At 40.8% G+C, this 26,572-nt stretch overlaps 1 protein-coding gene across 2 annotated transcripts; it reads right to left on the bottom strand.

Moving 5' to 3' along the window:
• Positions 1–1,603: 1,603 nt before the first annotated feature.
• On the bottom strand, positions 1,604–23,506 carry SMARCA1 (SWI/SNF related, matrix associated, actin dependent regulator of chromatin, subfamily a, member 1). 2 transcript variants are annotated; one of them, XM_066202748.1, is made up of 24 exons: positions 23,181–23,506; positions 20,628–20,714; positions 18,203–18,369; positions 17,404–17,504; positions 17,186–17,286; positions 16,728–16,907; positions 16,063–16,218; positions 15,698–15,829; positions 14,908–14,976; positions 14,060–14,169; positions 13,180–13,406; positions 12,512–12,633; positions 11,974–12,126; positions 10,486–10,618; positions 9,505–9,653; positions 8,753–8,872; positions 8,369–8,479; positions 8,093–8,206; positions 7,743–7,865; positions 6,109–6,241; positions 5,248–5,366; positions 4,846–5,058; positions 2,386–2,496; positions 1,604–1,689 (listed from the first exon to the last, which is right to left on the bottom strand). In XM_066202748.1, exons 1-24 carry the CDS (start codon positions 23,199–23,201, stop codon positions 1,618–1,620), a joined length of 3,024 nt encoding a protein of 1,007 aa, XP_066058845.1. In that variant the 5' UTR covers positions 23,202–23,506; the 3' UTR covers positions 1,604–1,617. The 2 variants fall into 2 exon arrangements, with proteins under 2 accessions (XP_066058845.1, XP_066058844.1); XM_066202747.1 differs by lacking the exon at positions 23,181–23,506 and adding an exon at positions 22,787–22,934.
• Positions 23,507–26,572: the final 3,066 nt, after the last annotated feature.

Genomic DNA, 26,572 nt, shown 5'->3' with positions numbered 1-26,572 from the left:
GCAAAATAATTAACGTGGTCCCCGGACGAAAGCTACATTCCAAAATACAGACTCTAACCTTTTGAATTATCTTTTGAAATGCTCAACCAATCACCACACCCATTTTACCCCAAGCCTTTAACAGACACTACAAAAAAAGCTGGAAATTCCTCATCAAACTTAGAGATACTAATCCCAGAAACCTTCAAAGACATACCAATATCTTTTAAATGACATTGAAGAAAATGGGCAGAGCTCAAGAACTTTATTTTATAAAGTCCTGTATTTTACAAGCACAGAAGAAGGTAGCCAATGCCAAGCACAAAATACAAAGAGTAAAGAGGTTTCTTTATCTCAAAACACCTCAAACCACTGAAGGAAGCAAACTGCACTAGAAGAAGTTTACAAGTAGTCTTCAAGGGAAGTACCATGTAAAGCACACTGCATTAATCTAGACCTGACATTATGAGGGCATGTCTCACTGTACTAAACACCAGATCAGAGACAGAACATGAAAGTCAAACATCAGATGTCACAGTCACTGTTCCACTGATCCAGGAAAGGCAGAGACTCCGAAGTGAGCAGGAACTGTGAACCTGCTTAATAAAGGCCATTCTTGCAAAGTCAAAAAAAATCATACATCCAACACTTTCATCCCTTCATTAAAATAGAAATACTAAAAAGGAGCACTCCATAACATATCCCCATTGCTTCTGACTGACATGTTGAATAAAAGGGAAAAGAAGAAGAACTTCAGCAGAGATAATTAGAGCAACGAAGATGTTTCAGCACAAGGCAGCAGAGCTGAGGAGCCTACCAACCAGAGAGTGAATTATTTTGTTTGCTACTTCAACAACCAGAAGCTGTGAGCTGACTTCTTCCTTTCTCGAGGCAAAGAAAAGTTTTCATCTAGAGGCCATTCTGAGAAACACCTCACCCTGCGTTTAAGGATGCATCCCAGCAGAAGTCACTGGTAAAGAAAACCAAAAAATGTGTATTTGCTGGGCTTCCTTCTGAACATTTCAGAGGAAATGTCCATTGAATTCAGAGAGCAAACAAGGATGTCAGTCTAATTAGATTTTGTTCTGTCATGCTCCCGATCCTGTCTGAGTACTCCTCTGGAAAAAAATCTCATTGATGATGAAGGCACAATTATACAAACCTCAACATTCTCGCTAAATGCAGCTATGCAAAAAAAGGGAGAGAGGGCAGGGAAAACAAAGGTGAAGTATATTTCTCTTCAAATAATTCAGTCAGTTTATTTTTCCAACAGCCATATAAATTTAAAATATGAAACAACAATAATACAGCTATAGAATCTAGGTTTTCTTTCAAAGCAGCAGCATATAAAACATATAAAAGCTAAAACCTCAGCACAAGCTTCAAAAAACCAAGGACTGAGTGAATTTTGCCAAAGACATGAAACTCACAAAATACAGTACACAAAAATACTGGAATGCATAAGATATAAAGCTACACATTTTAGGTAAAGAAAGGCATTGTAAAGGATACAAAATTTGCAAAATTAAAGCATGGGACCTGGGGAAGAGTACCATGAATACAAAGAAGTTGGCAATTAATACACATGGATGGAGTGAAGAAAGTGGCAGTTTAGTATTTAGCATTCAGTTTTCAGGTTCACGACTTCACTTTCTTAGCATCTTTTTTCCCAGAGTTCTCAGCAGCCAAATCTGCTTTTCTCTTCTGCGACTAAGGAGAAAAAAAAAAAAAGTATGAATTTAACAGGATGGTGGCACTATAAAAAAAAATAAATTTAAACACATAACTATTCAAAAGGGAATGTACAACCCCAATGCATCCGAGATTTCAGTTCATCTTTGTAGGATATAATGAAAAGGCAAACATTAATCCCTGATGTAGACACTTACTTCTACTCTTTTTATACCCATAAAACCTTCACACTGTCTCAGTGGTGCAGGCACCACGCGTACCATGAACTGGATGAAAAGATCAGGACCTTGACTCACACACAATTCTGCTCTAAAAATGACAACCCTTCAAAAATAGAAGCAGCACTCTCAATTCCTTCTTCCAGCAACTACCACGCAGGGGAGGAAACAATCTCTGAGAAGAAATTGAGGCAACACGGAATGCACGTAAGTAGGCAGCAAACAGGCAGCGCAACTTTCCAAAAAGAGTCTTCTTCTGCTACTTAAATAAAAGACTCCTCAAAAAAAGAAAGCAAGCCCCTAAATACTATGCATTGGGAATATCTACCTAAGCAAATCTAGGAGAGCTGTGAGAAGACAAACATTTCAGTTTAATCTCTCACCTCATGGTTTCTACTAATGCAATCAGCGCCTACAATTATCTTTTGCATTTTCTAAAACAACACAAAATTGAATTCTACCCCACTGGAAGTAAAGTAAGTGCTGCTAAACATACTGCTGTAACTTTTGCTCCTCTTTTCTTCTTTTCAGCTCGCTCTTTTTCCTCAATTTCCATGTTTTCTTTTTCTATTAACGATATGAGAGTATTGCAGCGCCTCTGGAACTCCTAAGGAAAGAGAATACATCAAATTTTTAAGTAAATTATACAGCTTTGATTACATAAGGATCTTCAAAATTCTTTCATTTCAAAGCACTTCTGTTTCCCTAAAATATTCAATAAATCTAATCATTAGCTTAGTTACTATTATCTGTCTTTCCCTCAGTGTAACCTTTAGAAACAGGAAAGGATTTACTGTCCTCCCAACAAGGAGTTTTCAGGATTCTGTCTTCCAGTCTGATGTGATCTGACTGATGTGATCTTTCATCTTGGTTAATGAAGCAAATTACAGCCTGCCAGCCCACTATGCCAGATTTTAGGAAAGAGGTCTTCAAATATATCTTTAAAGCAGAGAGAAAAGGAAGCAAAGTTATCTCAGGCAAACAGATTAGGGTGGTTTTTTTGGTGAAGAGACACAGCAGAGCTGCAAACTGGCCAAAAAAATCTATTCAGTGATAAATGGTGAACTCACTGTTGTGTTCTTATTCAAACAGGACCCAAGAGATAGTAGGCCCTAAATGCTTTTAGCATCAAGACTTGCAAGCCATCTGAAAGCCATCAGGACTAAATGTCATAGGGCTGTTTACACATTAAAAAGTATTTCCAATACAACTCTAAATATCTGCATTGCAGTTACTAATGGTTGGCAAGCTGCTTCATCACCATCGTCTGGATTTTTTTCTAGCATATGAGATATGGGATTGTGTTAGAACTCAAAACAAGCAACTAATCAGAAAGGACTAAGAAATAACCTTGATCCACTTGTCTAAGGCACTCAGGAAGAGCCTCCTCTTTGCTGGGGACAAATGCTTGCATAAATACACACATTTAAAAAGTGCTCAGGTTCATGGTTAGACTTTCCAGATGGACTACAGCTCCAAAGCATCTGCTGTGGACAGAGGTTGGACTCAAGAACAATTTTCTCTGGAGATTCACAGGATCGGCTGACAGTGAGATGTGACATGCACACAGGTTTCTTGTACATCTACCATGAAAAAGAATCTGGGCAATAAATCCTGCACTGAGCTACTGAAATTTCAATAAGGATTGCTGCATTCCATTTCAGTACCACAAAAATACACGGATTTACAACGCCTTGCGCTTTCAGTGGCGAGGCTTTTATTCTGTGCGGTCTGATACTTTTCTCTTTTGGATGGAAAGAGAGAAGATGTACTTTGTTCAGCCCCTCACTGCTATAAAGACCTGGATTGCAATAAATAAGATGGGAGCACTGAAGCATTGCCTTTCTGCATGGCTGGAGGCAGAGATGCTGACTGGGGAGCAAAGGCAGCCTCAGCTCTGGCCACAGGCTTGGCTATTCCTGTATTTACTAAGGAGTCATTTGTCTTCTGCCAGGGAGGGTTTGCAGAAAGCTAAAAGAGAATATGCATCATTTATGACTTCAGAGAATGGATACATGTGTTTCGCTACTGCCATGATATTTCACATTCTTCCTACATGGACAAAAATTAAAAAACAAAACAACAACAAGAAAAACACCTGTGCTCAATTTAAAAAGAAAAAAAAAAATTACAGTCTTAGGCACTCATGGTACCTTTAAGAACTTACATTTTGGATAAACCAAATTTGATTTTGAAATAATTAAATGAAGCAGAATTTGTTTCTCCAAGAGAAATCTTCAGGAGAAGAAACAGAAATAAGATGGAAGATAAATGAGCTGTTTATACGGAATTCAAGAGACATCTAGTGGTTAGAACACAAAGCTTTCTCAAAGAGCCTGCTAAGCCCTTCTCAGAATTATGCTGCCCTTTTTATCTTGTTTCATGTCAGTTTAAACGATCACATGTGAATTTCAGCATTTTAGGAAGCCTTCACCACTTTCACTGAACTTATTTATTCCTCTATAAATATTTGCATTTATACTTCATTCATTATTATTATCATGTGATTTTCCAGCACATTTCTTTACCAAAAAAAACACATAAAATCAAACTAGTGCAAAATGGATGCCTAGAAATTAATACCTCCACAAATGTCAGGACATAAGAATATATCAGCTATAACACTAAACCATCCAGAGCATGATAATTTAGAACATTTCAGAAAAGTAAATACACGTTGAAAGATCGTTTTAAGTTCGCATTTCCATATTATTCTCTCTCAACCACGTAGTAGCAGCTCCTACCATGGCAGTCCTGGATTTGATGAACCAGCTGTATATTGTGTTTTTTCTGTACTAAGGCAAAAGGTTACTTTTAAAAGAAATAGAAACGAAAACAAACCCCAAAGTTACTCTTTCACCATTTGTTTCTTAAACAAGTTTTACATGGTGGAGCTAACAAAAAAGAACAGGACACCCCCCCTGTGGTGCCCTAGGTCCCTGTGAGAGGCACCCACCATGGCAGTCCTGGACTTGATGAACCAGTCGAACCTGAACTGAGGCGCGTTGCGCACGCACTGCCTCAGCTCCTCGTACACGTTCTCCTTGTCAAAGCCCATCTTGTGCAACATGCAGATCAAAAACCTGTCCTCCTCCTCTGTGTAGTTCTTCCCTTTGTTTGTTCCGTACTGAATACGCAGCTGATGAAAAGGTGCTTTGTACCTTGCAATCTGAACACAAAACAAAAATGAGTAATAAACGTACAATGCTACATCAAGGAATTGCTACGTGATACTGGGGATCACCGCTAGATGGCACACTACATAAAAAGCCAGAACTCTCATCCCCAATTATTCCTTTTCTCAAGGAATTTTTGGATAAAGTCAGCTACAGAAAACAAAAAAACCTGGAATAATTACTTTGGCATCAAGGGCTTTCTTGATACTGATCCTCCGTTGAATTCTTGCTTCCCCTCGTTCAATCTGAGCCATAATCCTCTCAATGTCCTGCAGTTCATTGCAACGTTCCCAGAAAACAGCTAAAAACACAAAACAAAACTGTTGAATATACTCTTTTCCTCTGCTCTTACTGTTAAGATACTCTGGAAAAAAAAAAAAAAAAAGAATTTAGCTTGTGGTTCCATGAAACCTTAAACCGTGAGCTAACACTCTCCACTTTACTATGCCAGCCAAAAATTATGCTCGCACTGACTCTTTATTCAGTATCTTTAAAACTTAACTGTAAGTAAAGGCTTAGTAAAAATTCTAATAAAATTTACATGCAACATAATTTATTGTAAAATAAATTCAACACTTTGAGGGGAACTCTTGTGGAGCTCTTCCTTTTTAACTACAGGAAGAACATTGCAAAGTTGATTTTATGAAGGTGTTTAGTAAAATTATATCGAAGGCTGAAAGAGGAAGAAATCTCAAAAGCACTGTGTAAATAAAAAAGACAAAGATACAGTGTAGTAGGTAAAATAGCAGAGATACAGCATAAAGAATCACATTGGCACTAAGGGAAATTCACAACTTCACAACTCCATGTTGTCAGTGAGAATTAACTATGTCAACTTCTAAATCTTGACTAAGGAGGGCTAAAGACAGCTGCAAAAATCAACCTTTTAAACAGAATTTAGTCTTCTGAAAAAAAAAAAAAAACATTGCATACTTTAACGAAAAAATTTCTTAAATGCATCCAAATTCTCTATCTTGTAATTCTGAAAGAACACGTAGCAAAAATCTGGTAAGTCAATAAATACACTTCAAAATATCACAAACCTGAGTACTCAATGACCTCCTCAGGTGACTTTCCTTCCACCTCACGGGCAATATTGTCTATATCATCACGACCATATTTCTCATTAGCTTTAATAAACTGGTTAAAATCTCTTTTATTCCAGTTGGTAAAACCCTGCAAGCAACAAGAGATCAAGATGGTATTATCAGGTCGAAGGGAAGCACTCTCCAAAATTCTGATTTATGTTTGTACCATTTGCTCCTCTGCAGCATCCCATAATTAGAATGGCTAATGGTCTTTCAGGATTTCCATAAACTTGAGTTATGCAGGGCTTATTACTGAATCATTAAAAGTCTAAAGAGTTATTTTTGGGCATGATTCCACATGCATTAGTGAGGATAAAAAGCTCTTTCTTTTTAAGGTTTTTTTTGGTATTTCTCCAAAGAAACAAGCTGTGACAGTCACCCTTCTGCAGATACACTTCAGAGCAGTACAAGGTGCAGCAATGCAAGTGTCAGCACAAGTTCTCACAGCACTGCAAGTACCTAAAGCAAGAGCTCCTACTTCAGACATTTAACAAACCTGGAAGCAGACAAACAGCTGGATGAAAGCTTAAGTATGTCAAGAAAAGATCTCTAAAGTCTAAAGAGACGCAATCAAATGGAAACTCTAAAGCGCTGTCAAACAGAATTTGTTATGTACCAAAGAAATCAATCCCAAACTGAACAAGCACAAAAACATCACCCAAGAAAGAGACATTACAGTTTAAAGACAGGGAAAGCAGAAAGTGCCAAGAACAAACAAAACAATCACATGCCTGGGCAATAATCTGTAGTGCACTGAGCTTCCTTCATCACAGAAATGTGTTTACAAGGAATTGTGTCCGTTTCCCAGCTGAATAAGCTCACTCCACAATTAGCATGTTCAGAGTGAGTCTAACATACACAACACAACTATTTCTTTTAATCATTAACAGCAGTACTGATATGCACATCAGCACCAGCTGAAGTATTTCCTCTGCTATACACAGGTGAAATCAATAGTGAAATTGTGACCTTGCAATTTTCTTCCAAGGCACACTATTCCCCAATTCTTCTACAGAAAATTCTCTGAATCTAAAAATCCTGTGACTTTGAGAGACACCTTTCTCCTTAACAAGCAGCTTTTAATAAGCCCACTCAGCAGGATAATCAGGCAAAAGGTCAGGAAACTAGTTAGTGACAGAGATTCAGTCCCAGTACAAAAACAACATGCCTAACAACTCGACTGGGACAAAATTAATGGATGTGACATGCCTTAGACACCTGCACAAACACCATGTATAAACACAGGCTTGTCCTGATTCAAACCCTTTTTGACTAAAAAAAGCCACACAAGCTTTATGAAAGTAGAAGAAATCCACTGATTGGATTTCTGCATGTATTGTTGGGCAGCACATCAACTTCACAAGCTGCTGCCTCAAATGTTCAAGGACTTTGAAGGAAATAAACAGTAGATGTAAACCTGTTCAAGGACAGGAAAGGTCCCTCAAAGCAAAACCAATCAAAATCATTACATGTTGTGTGCTTTCTTCTTTCAATAACATCAGCATAACTTCCCTGTGTGTATTTACCATTATTTATGTTCCATACTAGCACAAACATACGATGAAATACTTCAGCTGATTTTATTTTACCTGTGTTAAAAGCTTTTCTTTCTCCTCACTTTCCTCACCATTCAGAGGCATAGACTCATCTATCTTCTTCTGTTCCTCCTTTTGTACCTGAGCTGCATTTGGAAGGTCAGGATTCCTGGGGACCTAAAATCAGGGGCATCAAAAAGCAGGAGTGCAGCAATGTTATTTCAGGGACTGCATTTTAAAAGCACTAACATGTACAGAAGTTACCAAATGTGTTCTGTCTAGATTCAGATCTTATTGTTTAAACTCCTCCTCCCAAGAACAGGACTGGATTTAAGTTGTGAGTTCATCATGCATTTCATTGATTTGAAAAGAAAAAAAAAAGAAATTTTGAAAAAAAAAATTACCTTATATCCTATAGTTTTACGGTAATACAGAATCTCTTTTTCCAGAAGTTCAAACAACCGTGGTGGGAAAAACTGAAAATCCTGAATATTTGGTTGTTTTGGAGGTCGTGGAGCCTTGAAAAATACACACATACATCAACATTATAGAGGCTTAACTTTTCTGCAGTGGGAATCAATGACTTTGTAAATGTACAGGGGTAGAGCAGGGGCTGCAGCATGGGAAAGGAGGAGCAAAAGAACGACATAAAACCCTTCCAGCACTTGCCAACTTCTCACCTTTGGGACTTTTGGCTCACTGACACGTAGGGCTTCTCTGAAATAAGCATCCACTGCATAATTGGCTTTACGTTCTCTTTTAGGAGGCTCAATCCATTCCATCATGCTCAGCTTCACACAGAAAAGAAAATAAGATACTTAAAGTAATTGTCTGGCTCCCCTAAAGTCACAAGAATAATGACTAACGTGGCACTGCAAAACAGGAATGTGTTTTTGCACAGCAAATCCAATGGATTAGGCTCAATAATTTGGATGCTGCAACAGAGCTCAAAAATAAGCTGGAAATTGTAGCTGATTATGACAAGTACTTAGGCACTTAAAATTAACTTGCGGCTTTTATGCTTGCATCTCTAAACTGAAGTTTTAAATGCTACAGAAAATTACCTTTTGTTTTTCTCTGTAATCTTCACCTTCAAAGTTGTACAAGCTCATCTCTGTGTCCATGGTGAAATTTCGTAGGGAGCTCTCTCCCATTTTCTGCAAGCGTTCATTCATTTCAGCTGTCTGAAAAGAGAGGAAGATACTTTTAGGCTCCCTCAAGCTATTTTATCTCTTCTGAAAAAACAGCTTTCATCATTACTACAACATCCTCAACATCTTCTCCTGATTTTAACTTTTACTTACATTTTCTTCTGAAGAGAGATACCCACTGTCCTTTTTCAATTTAGAGCAATTTGACTTCAAGACTCTCCATTAAACTAAATTTATTATGCTAGGATGTAGTCCTATAATTGTAAAATTTAACTTGAAAATTTAAATTTATGCCCATCTCCTTGGAGCTGAAATGGCAGTTCATTTTTTCAAAGAGCTCTCTATTACCTAATGAAGTTCCATAAAGACTTTGTGTCCATCAGAATTGTTGGCACTAAATTTACATTTCTCTAAAAGACCACAAAGTATATTATTATACGGTATTATCATATTAAGATATGGGATCATTAATATATATTATCATATTAAGATATGATCAGCACGAACCTTGAAAATAACTACAATCACTAATTCTACGGCTTCAAAATATTTTGAAAATATTTAAAATCTGCACAAATAGCAAAGTAATAACAGATTTACGTAATCAGATCTCCTTCCATTTTGTGCATGTGTATTTTGAATTCCATATTAAACAGCTCTCTAACCTTCTTTTCACCTCTTTCCAGAATAGTGGTGATATCCTCCTCTGTCAGCTCGCTGTCTTTGGAGGCAAAGACGTGCGTGGCTCCGTGCCGGATCATCTGCAGCATCTCATCTTTGGCCAGTTTGTTGGACTGTTGGTCTATGAGCCTCCCTAAAATCACAAGGAATGTGTCCAAAGTTAGAATATGGGAGATCCAGCAGGACCAGGCAAGCACTGGAATTTTTTTTACTTCACTGACAGAACAAGAAAGGAAAAACAGAACAACCACGCAGAAAAAAAAAAATGCATTTCGCCCGAGATGAGAATAAATGGAAGTCAGGAACTTTGGGGAAAATTAAAAAAAACAATTCTAACTCAAGTCGTAACAGAAAACGTTTCACAATCAGATAATCCAAATTTTACATTTAAGATCTAATTCTAACAAAGTCAGCTGAACTTTTAAGATCACAATCTCATCTCAAGATGAAAAGACAAAGCATTCTATAACAACCACTAAGTGCCTGACATTTTCTACATTCGCATCACTGATTTGAACCCAACTTTCCAATTGCTTTTCCCAAAATTTGAATTTCTGTCCCAAAATTTCACTAATGCTATCTCTTCTCACGCTACCAAAATTTTGACCATCATCCTTTCAATAGCCCACCCTTTAGTCAATACAAACAACCCTTAAAACCTAACTTGAACACCTTAGTTTTGACAAACTATTCCCCTAAGTGCTTCGAAAGGAAAGTACACAAAGATGTTCTATTATTCAGTTAATTCTTATGTGTAAGAGCATAAGTAATCCATTATTTCAACTGCCATGGAATAGATCTGATTTTTTTTTTCTTTTTAACGTATCACAAAACTAAGCAACATCTATTCAGCTGTAGTTTACCTTCCTCATTTAGACTCACTCTAAGTCTATGTACAGCTCTTTAACCATACTTCAAGGGACTGAACAATTCTGTTGCAGACAAACATATAGAGCAGTTGATACCTTGTTGTATAACTATAGAGTCCAGCCTCAGCTTTATTTCAGCTCTTTCTACAATCCTCTCTTCAACAGTATTATCAGTGATAAGTCGGAACACCCGTACTGGTTTCTTTTGACCAATACGATGGGCACGATCCTAACAAACATAAATCAGTGAGTGTTCAGCAACAAGAACTCACAAGCAATAGACAGTTGTTAGCTTGCACAAACAGCAGCCTCAAACCAGCATTGCACTTGTTGGTTCTTTGCTCAGTCAAGAGCACAGATCACTGTAAAACCAGTATTCCGATGTTTGTTTATGGCTATTACACTCTGGAGTCATTCCACAGCAATAAATGCATTTCCCTCGTTGTAAATGAGCTGAACTTCTGTCCAGGCTGCAGCTGGGAAGTGCACATACAACAGCACACACATGCACACACTTGTATTGCTTTCTAATGAATTCCCTCACTTAACACAGGTGTTGATATTCTGCATCCCTGGCTTGAGCATGTTAATTCCATGTGCAGAGTTCCTGCAGCCACAGCTCCAACACTCTGCTCTTCCCAAGCCAGCAAAGGAGGCTTATGACTGACACACTACACCCATTTCTACAAAACTTGTGTTAATCCTCCCTGGAAAACGTGTCCTTTTAAATCTAAAAAAAGTTAAACAGCTGTCCTTCAAACTGTGGATACCAGGATTTTCTGACTGTCTTGTAAAATCTTTTACTCTCCTGCATAATATTAATTTGTTCCTGAAAACCCTACCGAAGTCCACAAATCACACTCTTAGGCTCCAGGAAGTTGGTCAACTATTGGCAGTCAACATGCATATCTAAAGGATGAGCTATTCTTATTCAATATTTGATGTGCTGAAGTGTATTAAAAGAAAATTAAGAATTACAAACCACTGAACAAATACCCACCCTCCTAATCATGCAAGGACCACGTGAGTTTGATTGCACATGAAACAAATTAGACTAGTTTTTTTTACATTCAGCAGTCAGAAAGAGAAGATTTTAGTAGGTTTAACCCAAAAGTTTCCCCTCCCAGCATCACCACCAAATGCCTTTATGCTTATGCAGAAGCAAAAAGTAAAAGCATGAACTTCCCAAATGAGAGCAATGTAAGGCTGCACGCTTTTAATTATCTGCTATTATTCTGGAAACAGTCCTCTACTATTCATTTACTGTTCTCTTCTGAAAAGACAGAATTCAGGATAATTCTCTATTTCTATAAACAGTATTGATACGTTATTTTGATAGAAGTAATCTCTCATCAGGAAAATAATTAAGACAAATATTAACAGACAAAAATCTACTATTTCCTCCACAAATTGTTCATGCCCTTTTATTCAATTCCTTTGTTTCTTAAAGGATTCTCTTTACTTTTTGTCTTGTGTATACAGAAAGTAAAGAAAATAACAAAAACTCAAGTTCTGAAAACAGTTATACAAAATAGAACACTGACAACTTAAACAAAATAATTGTGCATTAGGGAGTTAACTCACCATGGCTTGCAGATCTACTTGGGGGTTCCAATCTGAATCGTAGAGAATAACCACATCAGCAGTTGCCAAATTAATTCCAAGACCTCCAGCTCTGGTACTCAGCATGAAAATGAATTTACTGCTGTTGGGGGCATTAAATGTGTCAATTGCTTCCTGGAAGAAGAAATAAAAAAGGTGTCACTAAAGCATCAGATCTTTCAAACAAGTTTCCAGTACGTTGGTGGCTTTCCAATTAAATTTCTTTTAAATTTATACATATTAAAAAAATAAATAAAAAATAATTTTATTGAAGAAAGAAACTATGTTCGGACAGGTGAGAAAAATCTGAACTGACTCCACAATACACTGTATTTTTCATTTAGCTGAGGATCAAATGAAACACACTGTGGACTTCAGTTAGGAAAAACAAACCTTTAGCAACCTTTTAAAAACTGTAGCATTTCTGCTTTAAATAACGATGTGGCTGCATACACATATGTAAATAATAACTCATGAACCTAAACCAAAGGCTTTTCTTGTTGGCACACAACTTTCCCACCTCTCTTTCCTCGTGTGGTGTCTGCCCATCAAGCCTGCAGTACTCATAACCACGCCACATGCAATAGTCTTCCAAAATATCCAGCAAGCGAGTCATCTGGCTGAAGAGCAGGACTCTGGAACCTGGCACAACACAGCAGGTTTGGACATTTATTTTGTGTTTTCACACTGATCTTATCACTGAGCTGCTATAGTGCATGACTGAGAATTTGTGAAATATTCTGTACTATGTCTAACTTGAGTAAGTCTTCCTTCTGAAGTTACTTTTCTGGTAGTGATTTAATCACTCCAGAAGATTATTTGATAAATTATACAGGAGAAATATACAACCAAAGAAACAGAACACTTCAAGCCATTGTAATGAAATTTGGTGCCAGTGGGTGTGCACAGATGAAATAATCCTATCATCAGAAATTCTTACAGAAAGGAGAAGGGAAGCTCTAATTTTTCTTTCTGCATCTCCATATTTTTAGTTTTGTAAGGCTTTCCTGTAAGATTTCTTTCCCTTCATGTGTTAAGATCTACAGAAAATTAACTTTCAGCAAAAACCTCCCAGAAAGTGATGAGCACACTGGGTGCAGGAAAGGCTAAACCTGTGCTATTTTTGAAATAACAAAACTTAACTGACAAGGAGCACTCAGATCCCTGCTGTCCACCAACAGCACTCACCCTGCTCTCTGAGTTTTGCCAGCAGTTTATCCAAGACTAACATCTTGCCGCTGTTGGTGATGAGGTGAGTGTCAGTGGTGTAGGGAGGGCCTGGCTCAGCACCATCAAACAGGTAAGGATGGTTACAGCACTTCCTCAGCTGCATCAGGATGTTCAGCAGACGCATCTTGTCCATTTTGCCAGCTGAGTTCAGGATATCAATATCCTTCATCAGGATCCTGGTATACCTGAGGTTTTAACAACAGTTTTGAACAACTTTCTGGGTTTTATTTGAATGAATGAACCCCTGCAACATCCCAATTCTTATTTCTGGATGTGGGAGTTGGCTTTGTTTATATAACAGCGAGTTACATTATTGTGAAACTTGGCAAAAACAACTGACTGACAAATAAGGATTTCTTAATTCATACCTAAATATGAAAGGGAATCTCTCTCTGAGTGACAGTGATCTGTCATTCACTGGACTGTTTTACACTTTCATTTTAGTAGTACAAAGTGGATTAAAAACATCACTAATTTGACAGAAACTGCTACACTGACCTGGCTCTTTGTCTCACATCTCTTCTGGGTGTGTAGCTCCTCAAGGTTTTATTTTAATTTCAGGTAAGACTTTTTGGTGCATCAAAGCAGGAAGCTTAGGAGGCGTTTGTTCTTTCAAATAAATTCAAGGAAGGGAAAAAGTTTCTGCTTTCTCCCTCCCAGCTCTTTTCATTACCCTTCCTGAGCTCTCAAACTTGTGCATTTTTTACAAAAGCCCTAAGACAGCTATAAATAAGTTTCTCTGACTGTCTCAACATGCAACTATAAGGACAAAAAGTACCAGGGTGAAGAGCTGTAGTGTTTACCAGAAAATAACCTTATTTCCATGTAAATAACTCACCATTCTCTCTGCATTTTGCTGAGCCCAAGATAAATTTTCACTTCCTTCTTTGGAGGCAAACTCTTTTCTACTTCACCTTTTATGCGACGTAAGAGAAATGGCTTCAAAACCTGCACAAATGAAGATGTTTTTACATAGATAAGTGTATAAAATTGACTGCCACAACTACAAAATTAACAGATTCAAATATCTGAAATTTATTCAGAACTAATCAGGATCTATTGCTGTCATGGTGACTCCATGAGAAAAATTCTGCAAAACAAAATTGTCTAGCAATGACTAAACTCACACGTAAATCTATGTATCCCTATATAAGGATTGCCATAATCAACCCAGTTGTTATCTCAAGAAGGGGCCAAACCTGCAAGTCCATAAAATCTAATCCTTTTTAACATAAGCCCTGTTTCATTTCCACTAGCAGGGACAAAACACACCAACATTTCAAGCATAAGCAATGCATGTTGTAGTTTCTCTGACCTCTTTTGCTACTGCAAAATAAAGTCTTATCTCATGCACAGCAAAACAAAAGTTAAAGGCCTTTATTCAGACGAGCATGATGTGTATCCCTGTACTATTCACAATAAGAAATGGTTTCAAAAAATCTAAAATTCTTGATTTTCATATTTTCTGTTCAGATTTTGTCTGCTTCAAACAGTAGCACACAAAAAGTAGCACCTATGAGAGGAAGCTCCAATGTTTAACTCATGAAAATTCTGCTAGGCACTCCTGTAACTAAATACCTTCATGTTCACCTTTTCAACTTTGAGATGAAGGGGAAAATAATCTGGTTCTCTTTTTTACAGTGTGCATGCTAATGATGACATGTGATTACAGCTTTAATTACTTACAGCATGAAGTCTCTCCACAAGTTTCTGATCACCGAGACAATTTTTAGTGTCAAACCACGAGTCAAAATCCTGTGGTGAGAAACAGCACAATTGGTATGAACGGTTCATCACCTGTACTTTTAACAGACACATACTGAATCTCTTTCACTCCAGCTGAGAGTGACATAAATCTTGAGACAAATTACTTCTGTGAAAGAAAAATCAGCCTGCAATTCTGTGCCATCTCCCTGGTATGCTGTAACATTTGAGCCAAGAGCATCATTCTGCACACCAAATACCATTACACCATTAATATACAACAACTTTCCATGCTCATCACTGCAGTGTCCAAGTGCTTATGTCAGGCAAGAAGTTAAAAATACAACTTGATTACTTAAGAAAATTAGATGGACACCACAGCAAAAATAACAAGTAATACAAGCACAAAGAAACATTTACAGTAAAAGAGAAGAAAGATTACTCAAGTTCTAAATTTAATAAAAAAAAGGCTTGTGCTTATTTGGATGCTTCATATTCTTGATATTTCATTGCTTTTCTCAAACTTTGCATAATTCTTGAACTATTTAAAGTATTGCATTTGCAATTAGTGGTCTGAGGCCTCATCCACAGCACAGAATGCACTGTTTTAACTAGGTACAGTAAAATAACAAGTACACAGTAAGTCACAGAGCACTCCCTGAACCTGAACAAGCATAACATCCATCTCCTACCAGGCTGGTCATTCTTCTCTCCTCCTGACAGCAGCCTGGGAATCAACCTAACAACACTGTACTTCCACACATCAACTTACATCTGCAGAGTTGAAGACATCAGGTAAAAGGAAATTGAGTAATGCCCAGAGCTCGTGGAGGTTATTCTGTAGAGGAGTTCCAGTGAGCAGCAATCGATTTGTTGTCTTGAACTCACGAACAATCTCTGACAGCTGGAAACACAACACAGTTATCAGCATCATCTACACTAAATCAGTTTTTGAAACCTAAAACAGTGGCAATTAAACTTAGAGACAGTGAGCTACTATGAAATTCATTTACCACCCAATAGCTTGTGGCTTCTATTTTAAAAAACCACCACGCCTAACACTTAAAATCTGCTCCAATCAGATGCAATCCTTTTGTATTGAACTGACTTCAAAGAATCAAACAATTTCAAATTTACCTTAGACTTCTCATTCTTTATTCTGTGGGCTTCATCGATTACCAGGTACCTCCAGTTAAATTTCTTGAAGACTGATTTCTCTTTAATTACCATTTCATAGGATGTAACACAAACATCCCACTCACCAGGCATCATAACATCACGGATAAATGCAGCCTAAAGCAGAACAACTGGATTAATAAACTCTTATAAAATATGAATAATTTTTATGGCATTCAGGGAAAGTGTCTACACCACAATCACTGATGTACTAAACTAGCACACAAAAGACTCTGAAACATCTCCTCAGTAACTGAAAGTTACTGTAAAAAAAAGCCTTCAGTCCTTTGTACTTTAAGCACAGAGAAAGCCGGAGATAAGCAAAATACAAATTTGTTCCTACTCAAAATTAACTATTTGCTCTTCAGCATCATTTCTCTGTAATTCAAATAGAGCTCAGACAACTAAAAGAGGAAAAAACCTTCTAAATTAATTTGTTCAATGATACAACCCACTACAGTGTATCAAAACAACTTACATAGTCCACTCCCAACTATCTTCTCTCTTCCCCAAATACCTCCCTCTGTCCCATCTCTGCTTTTCAAGGCCCACATCAAGGCATATAAATCCTTTCACATATTTTTTGCCCAATAATGCATAACATTCCTGAAATGTAAACCACTTACTCTGGCATCTTTATCTCCAATAAGGCAAACAGCACGTAGGGACGGAACCCAGCGCTTGAATTCATTCATCCAGTTGTGCAAAGTTGATTTGGGAACCAGGACCATGTGTGGCCCAGGAATGTTTCTGTAATGCTTCAGATAGCCTAACAAAGCTATTGTCTGCAGAGTCTTCCCAAGGCCCTGCATTGACAAAGAGGGGGAAAAGAAAGCTGCTGAAGTGCAATACCATAAAGAAATACTTTCTAACCATTTTCTTACTACATAATTCTGCCATTTGTTTAAAGCGAACTACACAAGAAATGTTTGCAATAGTTTCTTTCATTGGGATTTCAGATATGAAAAATCAGCCTGCTGTAGAATGAAGCATGCTACTTGCACATGCATGAAATACTGTAAGCACTTCAATGTTGTATTCTGCTCCATAATTACCACAAAAAATCCAAAAGATTACTGCTTACCATTTCATCTGCCAGAATGCCATTAACTCCATTTTCATACAATGAGATCATCCAGTTCAAACCTCTAACCTGATAATCCCTTAGTGTTCCTCCTTTCACATCTGCAAATGCAAGATTCCTCTAAGTAGAAAAATACTAACTCTAAGTAGAAAATTTTAACTGCAGTCTGCTCAGATGTTAGTTACATCAAACCACAGGACTCCTAACCCCACACTCACATGAGGGAGAGTCCTCAAAGCGGATGCACACGTTGGACGTTTTCCTGCTCTCAGACAGGAGCTCCTCATCCTCCTCCTGCTCCGTGCGCCTGTGGCGGTACCTGAGGGGAAAACCCAACACTGATGTGTGAGCAAAACCACCTCAAAACACTGCTACAGACTCCAAAGACAAGTCACAACAGAAACAATCACTGCCCCACAGCGTGAATGTCCTGGTGTTCTGACCAAACACCCAGCCTGTTAATATGTTATTCCTCAGGAATCATTCCAGCTTTAATTAGAAAGGCTGATATGAAACCCCCCATTTCAGATAATCTGACAACATCACAAGTTCTCTGAGGCACTTTTTAATACAAGACACATCAGTGGCAGCCTTGGACTCAATGACTTGATAATTACAAAGTTCAGAAAAATCACATATTCAAACTCCTTAAAAAATTCAAATTTCTAAAATAGAATGCCATTTTGCAAACATTCAAAAAAAACCCCAGTTGTTTGTTATTTCAAGACGTCCCAGAAGCACTACAGGCAGGATCTGCCACAACACAGAGCAAAGCACTTCACATGGCAAGAATCAGGCAACTTGCTTTAAAAGTGTATTTCTGATCCAAGGTCACGCTTAGGTTGATGGAGCAGATGATGCTTTCAAACCAACCAGCTTTTAATGAAATTGATCCACCACTAACAAGAAATTGTCTGGATTTACTGAAAGTGCAATTTCTATGTAAAATAATTATGTTCAGAAGTCTAACATGTTTGTTTGAACACGTGAAAAGTCAGAAATAAAAATAAAACATACTCCCCAGCTGAAATCAAACTCTGTTTTTCATCTTTCTTCAGCCGTGGCCGTCCCAGCTTGACTTTCAGTGGAGATGTCGGTGATTTTTGTGCTGCAGGTTGAATAAAATGTGCAAAAAGTTCTGTCTGCTTCAGGAGGAATTCAAACCTTTTCGCTCGATCTGCTTTCTAGTTTCCAAAGTGGAGAAGAGAATTAAAAAAAAAAAAAAAAGAAAAAGAAAAATAGGTAACTTTTCTTCATAAAAATGTATTCTTGTTAAGGAACAGAACTCAGACACTCATGAAAGCAACTTATATGAGGAAAGACTGACAAGACCCTCTGCTAGACAAGTCAGAGGGCTACAAGCACTGTGAAACAGAGCTGGAGCTGCTTCATGGCACACCAGCAGTGGTGAAGGGATGATTTTAATCCTTGCCTACGAAAGATAAAGACAAAATTAAAGTCATGACATACAGTAAGGGATGAAATCCTAACCCTGCTCATCAGTGAGAGAACTTTCATTCAGCTTCAGGATTTGATCAGAGACTGCAATCTAGTAGCTCTGCTTTTAGAACTATTTCTGAAGCAATGGATGAACTGCTTTCACTCAAGCTGGTGAATTTAGTTGGCAGATTTCAAATTCCAAGCACTTCAGTTTTGCCATCCCAATGGGACATGTGCACTTCACTATGTCACACGTGGCCTTCCTTATATTTAGAAAATAACATGCTACATCATTTTCCAGAAAAATATGATAAAATCCAAGTTCTGAGAGAATGCAACTAATCAGTTTCACTATGAGAAATCTAAGCATCATGTAACACTGCACCATGTCAGGTAATTTCCTTGTGATCTCCGATCGTGTGGAAATGAAACTGTAGCTCAGCATCATAACCTCTCCAAGAAACAGCTGACGCACAGAAAACCTTTCTGCAGGCCACTCACAAGCAGCAAGTCTCCCCCAAGAGCAGGATCACTAAGGCAAGAGCAGAAGGAACGATGCTGGTGTGCAGTGCAGGATCTCACCACACCAGGGCACTGCCTTCCTTTCACAGCACACACAACATCCCTACCGCGATCTCCCGGCAAAAAACAAATCACTGCTTTTCCCTCCCTTGCATTATCACTGGACCATTTCTGGAAATAACCTGACAACCGAATAAAGTGTAAATATCAAGTAAAAGCTTTACGAAAAAGAAATTCTAGAAGGGGGAAGTAGAGACGTTAAGGTTGATGATCATCAGTATAAACACAAACCCATTTAGAGGATTCACTGTTAACAAATAATACATGACTGTTTCGGGGAAATAATCATTGTTGGTAAGGACCTATATTGAATGACAATATGATTTCCTGCCTGCAATATTATTGCCTTAGTATAAGCAGTATGTTTTGATGAAACAGCAAAGCTCTAGCTCACAACTGCACAATTGATAAAAGGTAATTTTGTTAGATCTAATCCCTTTGCCTCAGGACAACTGAACTAACGCTGTAATTTAGGAAAGCTGGAAAGTCACCATGTATTACTGTGAAACAAGTTTAGCTCAACTAATTCTCAAACAGATTCACCGTGGCTCTTCTCTTTGGCTAGAAACTAGGAATTCATACATGTGGGTATCAATTTTCTATGTCTAACAGTTATACTCTTCCCTGACTTCTGTGATACCCAGTCCTTTCGGTCTCTGCTGTAATTGTTAGGCATCCATTTAACATTAAAGCTTTTAAAAACAATACAAGATAGACGTACCAGCTTAAACCAAGAACTTACTACAAATGTCATTCAAGGAGTCATTCAAAGTCCTCCAGGTTTTTACCTCTTTGTAACACAGAAGTGACCCTGTTACGTTTCCTCTCCAGCACTAAAATCCCCCAACACTGGTGTCATGCACAGATCCTCTTTGGCACTGTTATGCCACACATATTATTGGGCATTTAAATATTTAAAACCTTAATGTTTTTATATGAGGGAAACTGGCAGCTTCAGCATTTCAGTTAAGTAAGAAGCAGCTTAAGGAGGCCTCTGACATGACCCAAGGAGCCATCAAATAAAACTGGCAGAGACAGATCCAAAACAAAATGGGAAGAATTCTAAATATAAAACATCATTGAACACCAGCTCCTTACCACAGATGGGTGTGGATAACTAAAAAAGAAACCACTGAAGTAAAAATCCTGACAACTACTGAATATAAACACCACAGGCAACGACTCCAAAAACCACGGGGACAAAAATACTTGGAAGAATGGGACAGTATTGAACAGAACTACCCCTACCTGGCCCGTTAGTCACTGTGAGAAACATGACAAGGGCCCAGACATCTAAATCAATCTGGATCTGATTTTCCCTTCTGACACATCCAGGCTGCAATAACTCCTTGTAACTGTGCTGATCCCGTTCCACAGTGCCATGAAAAGCTGCAGGATGTTCTGTCATGAAAGCACTTACCATCTTCTCTTCATATTCTGGGTCAACTTCTTTTTCAGGTCTAGCTGCCTTGGGAGGAAGTTTGAGCTGAAATGGGGGATCATTTTTCTGGAATTCAAAAGTTGAACATTTTACAAATAGCAGTTTCTTTACTTTTTTTAGGAAAATGTATCAAAATGAACAAACTTACGAACTGCAAAATGACCATGCTACTTTTAAAAATTAATTAATTCAAAATGAAATGAGTGCATTTAATCATGTCATTTCACCCAAAGCAAAACCTCATGTCCACGATGAAACTGAAGATGCCCACATTTATCTCTGCAAGCAGGATCCAATTTGAAAGAAATTACTGAAAGAGCACAAAGTTTAATCTTTCAGAGATCTCACTTTCTGTGAATGAATGCAAATCCATAATATTATGTAAATACACAATAAGGTTTCAAAAATGTATATTTTAGGATTTTTAAAATTTTAAAATGTTTGGTTTCTAAACATCAGACTCCAAAGTAAGGAGGCTCCACGAACACCTAATTAAAAAACTGGGAACAAGAACTGCTGCTGCTTTAGTTGACTTTACACTTGTAATTTGCGCCGCTGAAAACCCTGAAGGGATGCACTCAGAATAATCAGGATTCCTTCTGTGTTTAGCTCACACATACAAGGTGCAAATACATTTCCAAACAGGCAGCAAGGCAGTTTCGGTAGTACAAGGACTGTTTATAAAGTAAAACACTGCGAGGGGAGCAGAGCACAACAGGTTGCATGACAGCCATTGTTATGCAGATGCTGTAACTGTACAGTTCACACGCATAAAATTTAGCAGAGTGAGTTGCATATAATAAAGCCAAACAATTTTCCTTGAGCAACCAATTAAAGTTCACGATTACGCTGCACTGTGTCCAATAACTGTTTGTACACACAATAAAATAAAGCTACAAACATTCTTTACAGGCAAAATTGCCCATCAGTAACTGTGATTAAAAACCTGAACGCACTGTTACCAATACTTCCACAATTTCCTCCAGTATAATAAATATACGATGCACGGTCCTCGTTCCTACTAAGTTTTTTCCTAAGATTCATCCTTCGGGTTAAACCTTGTCCTGTTTCCAAGGATACCTGAATACGTCACTTTCTACAAGCTTTGTGCCTTTCTTCCAAAAAACTAAGGAGAGAGGCGGCTGGCAGCCAGGGGTGCATTGTGCATCGGGGCAGATGCAGAAGGGAGGAATTGACCTCTGCCAGCTCCCAGCCCGAGCCCGGGGAGCTGCCGGCCCCGGGACAGCTTTCCCCGGGGCTCGGCGAGGGAACAGCTTTCCCCGGGGCTCGGCGAGGGAACAGCTTTCCCCGGGGCTCCGGGACAGCTTTCCCCGGGGCTCGGCGAGGGAACAGCTTTCCCCGGGGCTCCGGGACAGCTTTCCCCGGGGCTCGGCGAGGGAACAGCTTTCCCCGGGGCTCCGGGACAGCTTTCCCCGGGGCTCGGCGAGGGAACAGCTTTCCCCGGGGCTCCGGGACAGCTTTCCCCGGGGCTCGGCGAGGGAACAGCTTTCCCCGGGGCTCCGGGACAGCTTTCCCCGGGGCTCGGCGAGGGAACAGCTTTCCCCGGGGCTCCGGGACAGCTTTCCCCGGGGCTCGGCGAGGGAACAGCTTTCCCCGGGGCTCCGGGACAGCTTTCCCCGGGGCTCGGGGAGGGAACAGCTTTCCCCGGGGCTCCGGGACAGCTTTCCCCGGGGCTCGGCGAGGGAACAGCTTTCCCCGGGGCTCCGGGACAGCTTTCCCCGGGGCTCGGCGAGGGAACAGCTTTCCCCGGGGCTCCGGGACAGCTTTCCCCGGGGCTCGGCGAGGGAACAGCTTTCCCCGGGGCGGGGGAGCTCGGCAAGGCGGGCCCGGCAGGGGCGCTCAGGCCGCGGGGCTGGCAGAGGGTCCGCACGGCCTCAGCGGTGCCAGCCCCGTGCCCAGGCGGCGGGGCAGGGCCGGGAACACCGCAGGGCACAGCGGGGCGATGGGGGCCATGCCGAAGGGCAGGCACGGAGCGGGGGCGCGTCCGGCCCGCTGAGCCCCCGCCGAGGGGCCCGGGCGGCCTGAGGGCCGAGCGGCGCCTGCAGGAGGGGGGGGGGGCGACCAGCCCAAGCTCCACCACCACCCGCAGGGGGCCCCTCCCCGGAGCGGAGCGGTACCTCCTCGGCGCCGGGCTCGGGCGGGGCGGCCGTGGCGGAGGATGTGGAGGCGCGGGGCTCCTGGCCGGGGCCGGGGCCCGGCTCCATGTTGAGCTCGGCGGGTGCCGGAGCCGGGGCTGGGGGGGCGGCCCCACCGCCCCTCGCGGCCCCGCCCCTCCGGCCGGCCCGCGCCGCGCGCCTCTCGCGAGAGCTGGGCGGGCCGGGCGCGCGCCCCCCGCGCCGCCTGAGGCGGGCGGGCCGGCATGGCCGAGGGGCTCCCGCCCGGTTCGCTTCGGTCTGCTCCTCTTTGTCCCGTTCTCCCCAGTGACGCCGCGGCTCTAAGAGAGAACCGCGGCCGGGGCCGCTGCGTAAACGCCACAGCCTGGTCTGGGGTCGAATAAACCTTGAAAATCACCTTGTTCCACCCCCCTGCCATGGGCGGGAGCACTTGACACTGTCCCGGGTTGTGGAAGTCGAGACGGGCACTGCACTCAGAGTGCTTCGCTAAAAACTGCAGCCGGCTCCGAGCATCGGCTTCTTGTTGCCCAGGGGTTTCTCATGCCTTTTCTCTTTTGCAGTCTTACGGGCAGCTCCGCACATCACCGGCTTTTTACTCTGTGCAGTCTTCCCTCTTCCTTCTGTCCTGGCTCGCTCTTTTCTGCCCCTTGCCCGGCCACCTAACCCTGCCTGTCCCCTGTGTAGTGCCCTACCTTATCTGCCCCTTGCCCGGCCACCTAACTCTGCCTGTCCCCTGTATAGTGCCCTACCTTATCTGCCCCTTGCCCGCCCTCCTGTCCCTTCCTGAGCTGACTCCAATTGAGCCCGCTCCCCGCTAACTCTTCTATCACACCCAGAGCTGGGAGGGCAGGGCTGTTCCCACTCTGATAATTAACACAGCTGCAATGTATCAGAGGTAGGATTGCTTTTAGCATCATCTCTATCTATCTATCGATCTATCTATCTATCTATCTATCTATACATACATACATACATACATACATACATACATACATCTACCTATCTATCTATCTATCTATCTATCTATCTATCTATCTATCTATATATCTATCCATCTATCCATCTATCTATCTATCCATCTCTCTGTCTATCTATCCATCCATCCATCCATCCATCCATCCATCCATCCATCCATCCATCCATCCATCCATCCATCTATCCGTCTATCCGTCTATCTATCTGTCTGTCTGTCTGTCTGTCTGTCTGTCTGTCTTCCCCACACCAGGTTGCTCCAAGCTCCATCCGACCTGGCCTTGGGCACTTCCCAGGATCCAGGAGCAGCCACAGCTTCTCTGGGAAACCTGTGCCAGTGCTTCACCACCCACACATTAAAGAATTCCTTACTAGTAATTAATCCAAATCTCTCCTCCTAGTTTGAAGCCGTTCCCATGTAAAAAGTTGCTCTCTCTCCCTCCTTCGTGCGCCCCCCTTTGAGACCTCCTCTGGAATCACACACCAGGGCACTGCATTCCTTTAACATCACACATTTACCAGCAAAGGAACATCTCGACTGAGAGCTCCTGGGGAAAAAAAATAAATTGCTGCTTTCTTTCCCCCCCTTGCGTTATCACTGGACCATTTCTGTAAATAACTGGACAACCGAATAAAATGTAAATATCGAGTGAAAGCTTTATGAAAAAGAGATTCTGGAAGGGGGAACTGGAGACGTTGATGTTTATGATCATCAGTATAAACACAAATGTTGGCATGTCCAACGTGTCCTTGTCATGCTGGGGACCCACAGAGCAGGGCAGAGGGGCAAGATCCCATCCAGAGCTCTGGATTCAGCCCAGCAGTTCCAAACCCTGGCGCAAATGTTGTGTTTCCCTAAACTGCCCCAGGTGGAACCAGAGAGAAAATCATCTGTTGTCATCTGCAGGGCTAAGAGGTACCAGTAGAGCTCACAAAGCAAAAATAGCTTACAGGATTACTTTTTTTTTAAGCTCCAAACTCCCCTTTTCCATGTTGTGAAACAGCTGGAAAGGAGTAACCGTGCTGTTCCAAATTATTTAGCACCTTCTGTGTATTCTGTCCACAAAAATGCAAGGCCCACGGCGTCTGCAGTAACCCTTCCACGTGATTTATGTTTAAAAGCTTTGGGGAGTCCATTTTTCTCAGAGCAATCGAGAAGAGTGATGTGACTGGTTTTGAAAGAGTACTCCAAACAGTTTTTCCAAGCAGAGCTCTGTAGAAAATGAAGCTTACCGTCAGCTATGAGAAAGTCTCTAAGTGGGAAAATTCCAGTCCCTGACGTGGCTGTTCTCAACCTTTAGAGCAAATAGCGCACTAAATACTTTTAATATCTGACTTTCCTTCTCCACTCTCAAGTGCTCGAAGCTTCTGTTTATGCAAAACACTCTCAAGTGTTTGTCACAGCTTGTTTTTCCCTTGAAATTCACAGGAACATTGCATGCTGTACAAAACAATCAAGCTGCTGCTTTCACGAAAGATCTCCTTTGGCTATTTTTTGCTTGTGTGCTTCACATTTGCATTTGACACTTTGCAGAGATGTTCTTAGCTGCTTCTCTTAGATTATGTTGTGCACTCCTTGTGGATCTACAGCAGGGGCTGAAAAAACCACTTAGTCACACAACAGCATTATCATGTGATCATCGGATTAATTATTTTTTAAAAGTTGGGAGTGCTTTTTCGCACTTACTTTGTATCCTAAATTTTGCAGTCATATTTGAAAAATTCTATTGACTACATCCAATTGTGGTTTGGTTTGGGGTTTTTTTATGTGTTGGGAGGCAAGGGGCTAGTTAACCTTGTAGATATAGCTATTAGCTCCTTGTTTTCCCAGGTTTATTGCTCCATATTTTAGAGTCTGCCAGATATAATCACCAGGGCTGAATGTGTGGTCTCCTACACGCCAATTTAGCAGGCCTCCTCTGCCCACCTCAGGAAAATGCCACTTACCATGCTGTGTGTGATGAGAATTATATTCTATTGTCAGATTTAAAAAGAGAAATTGCAGGCTCCAGTGTTACCCGCTTGTTTGTTTTAAACACTGCTGAAATATGTAAAGAGCTGGTAATTTATGGATCCAGTGACATTTTCATATACTGTCCAGGTAATTCCATGAGATTTTAAAATTTTGGGCAGTGTTTATTCAACCTTTTCCGAACAGGGGACTAATGGTAGCAGTCTTTGTTTCTCTAGCACAGATACAACTGGGTTTGGGTAACTTCTTAAATAAATCTTAGTATTCTGCAGAATTGCTTTCTACAAGTTGCCCCACAAGCCCCCTTTGTGTGAGTGTGGACCTGTAAGCCAGCAAGGCTGCTGAATTCATCAGAACAAATAAACTCAGGAATCTGCCAAATCCGTGCCAGGAAACTGGTAGCAACAGGTTCGTCACTCAGAGCGCAGCTGAAGAGCAGTGGCTACGGCTAGAGATGAAGTGAGAGGATTATGCAGGCACCTGCTGAAAAAAGAGGAGCCTTCAAATCCTTCCGAGCCCCTTTAGCAGGCAGGTGAGGTTGGCTCCCCACTGTCACCCCAGCCAACAACCTCTTAGATGCACCGTGGGGATGGTGATCTCCTGTTGGCAGTAAAACCTTGATTCTACAGAAGACAACAGCTTAAATGATAAAATGTGGCTTAGATGTGTGTTTTTCGTGACTGGAAAATGCGATTTCCAAGTGACAGTGCCGCTGCCAGGTGCCACCAGATGGCAACACCGACCTGTACTCGACCAAGGATCCGGCAGCCTGAGGACTCTTCGCTGTGAGTCCTGCTCAGTCTTGAAGCCAATTTGATCAAGTATAGGAAAGAAAATAATTAAAG

The sequence above is a fragment of the Chamaea fasciata genome, unplaced genomic scaffold, assembly GCF_029207755.1.
Source record: "Chamaea fasciata isolate MVZ Bird 193981 ecotype frontalis unplaced genomic scaffold, bChaFas1.0.hap1 SCAF_22, whole genome shotgun sequence".
In the NCBI taxonomy this organism is placed as follows: Eukaryota; Metazoa; Chordata; class Aves; order Passeriformes; family Sylviidae; genus Chamaea; species Chamaea fasciata.
Note: the sequence above shows the minus strand (reverse complement) of the source record. Positions and strands in the feature narration are given on the sequence as shown.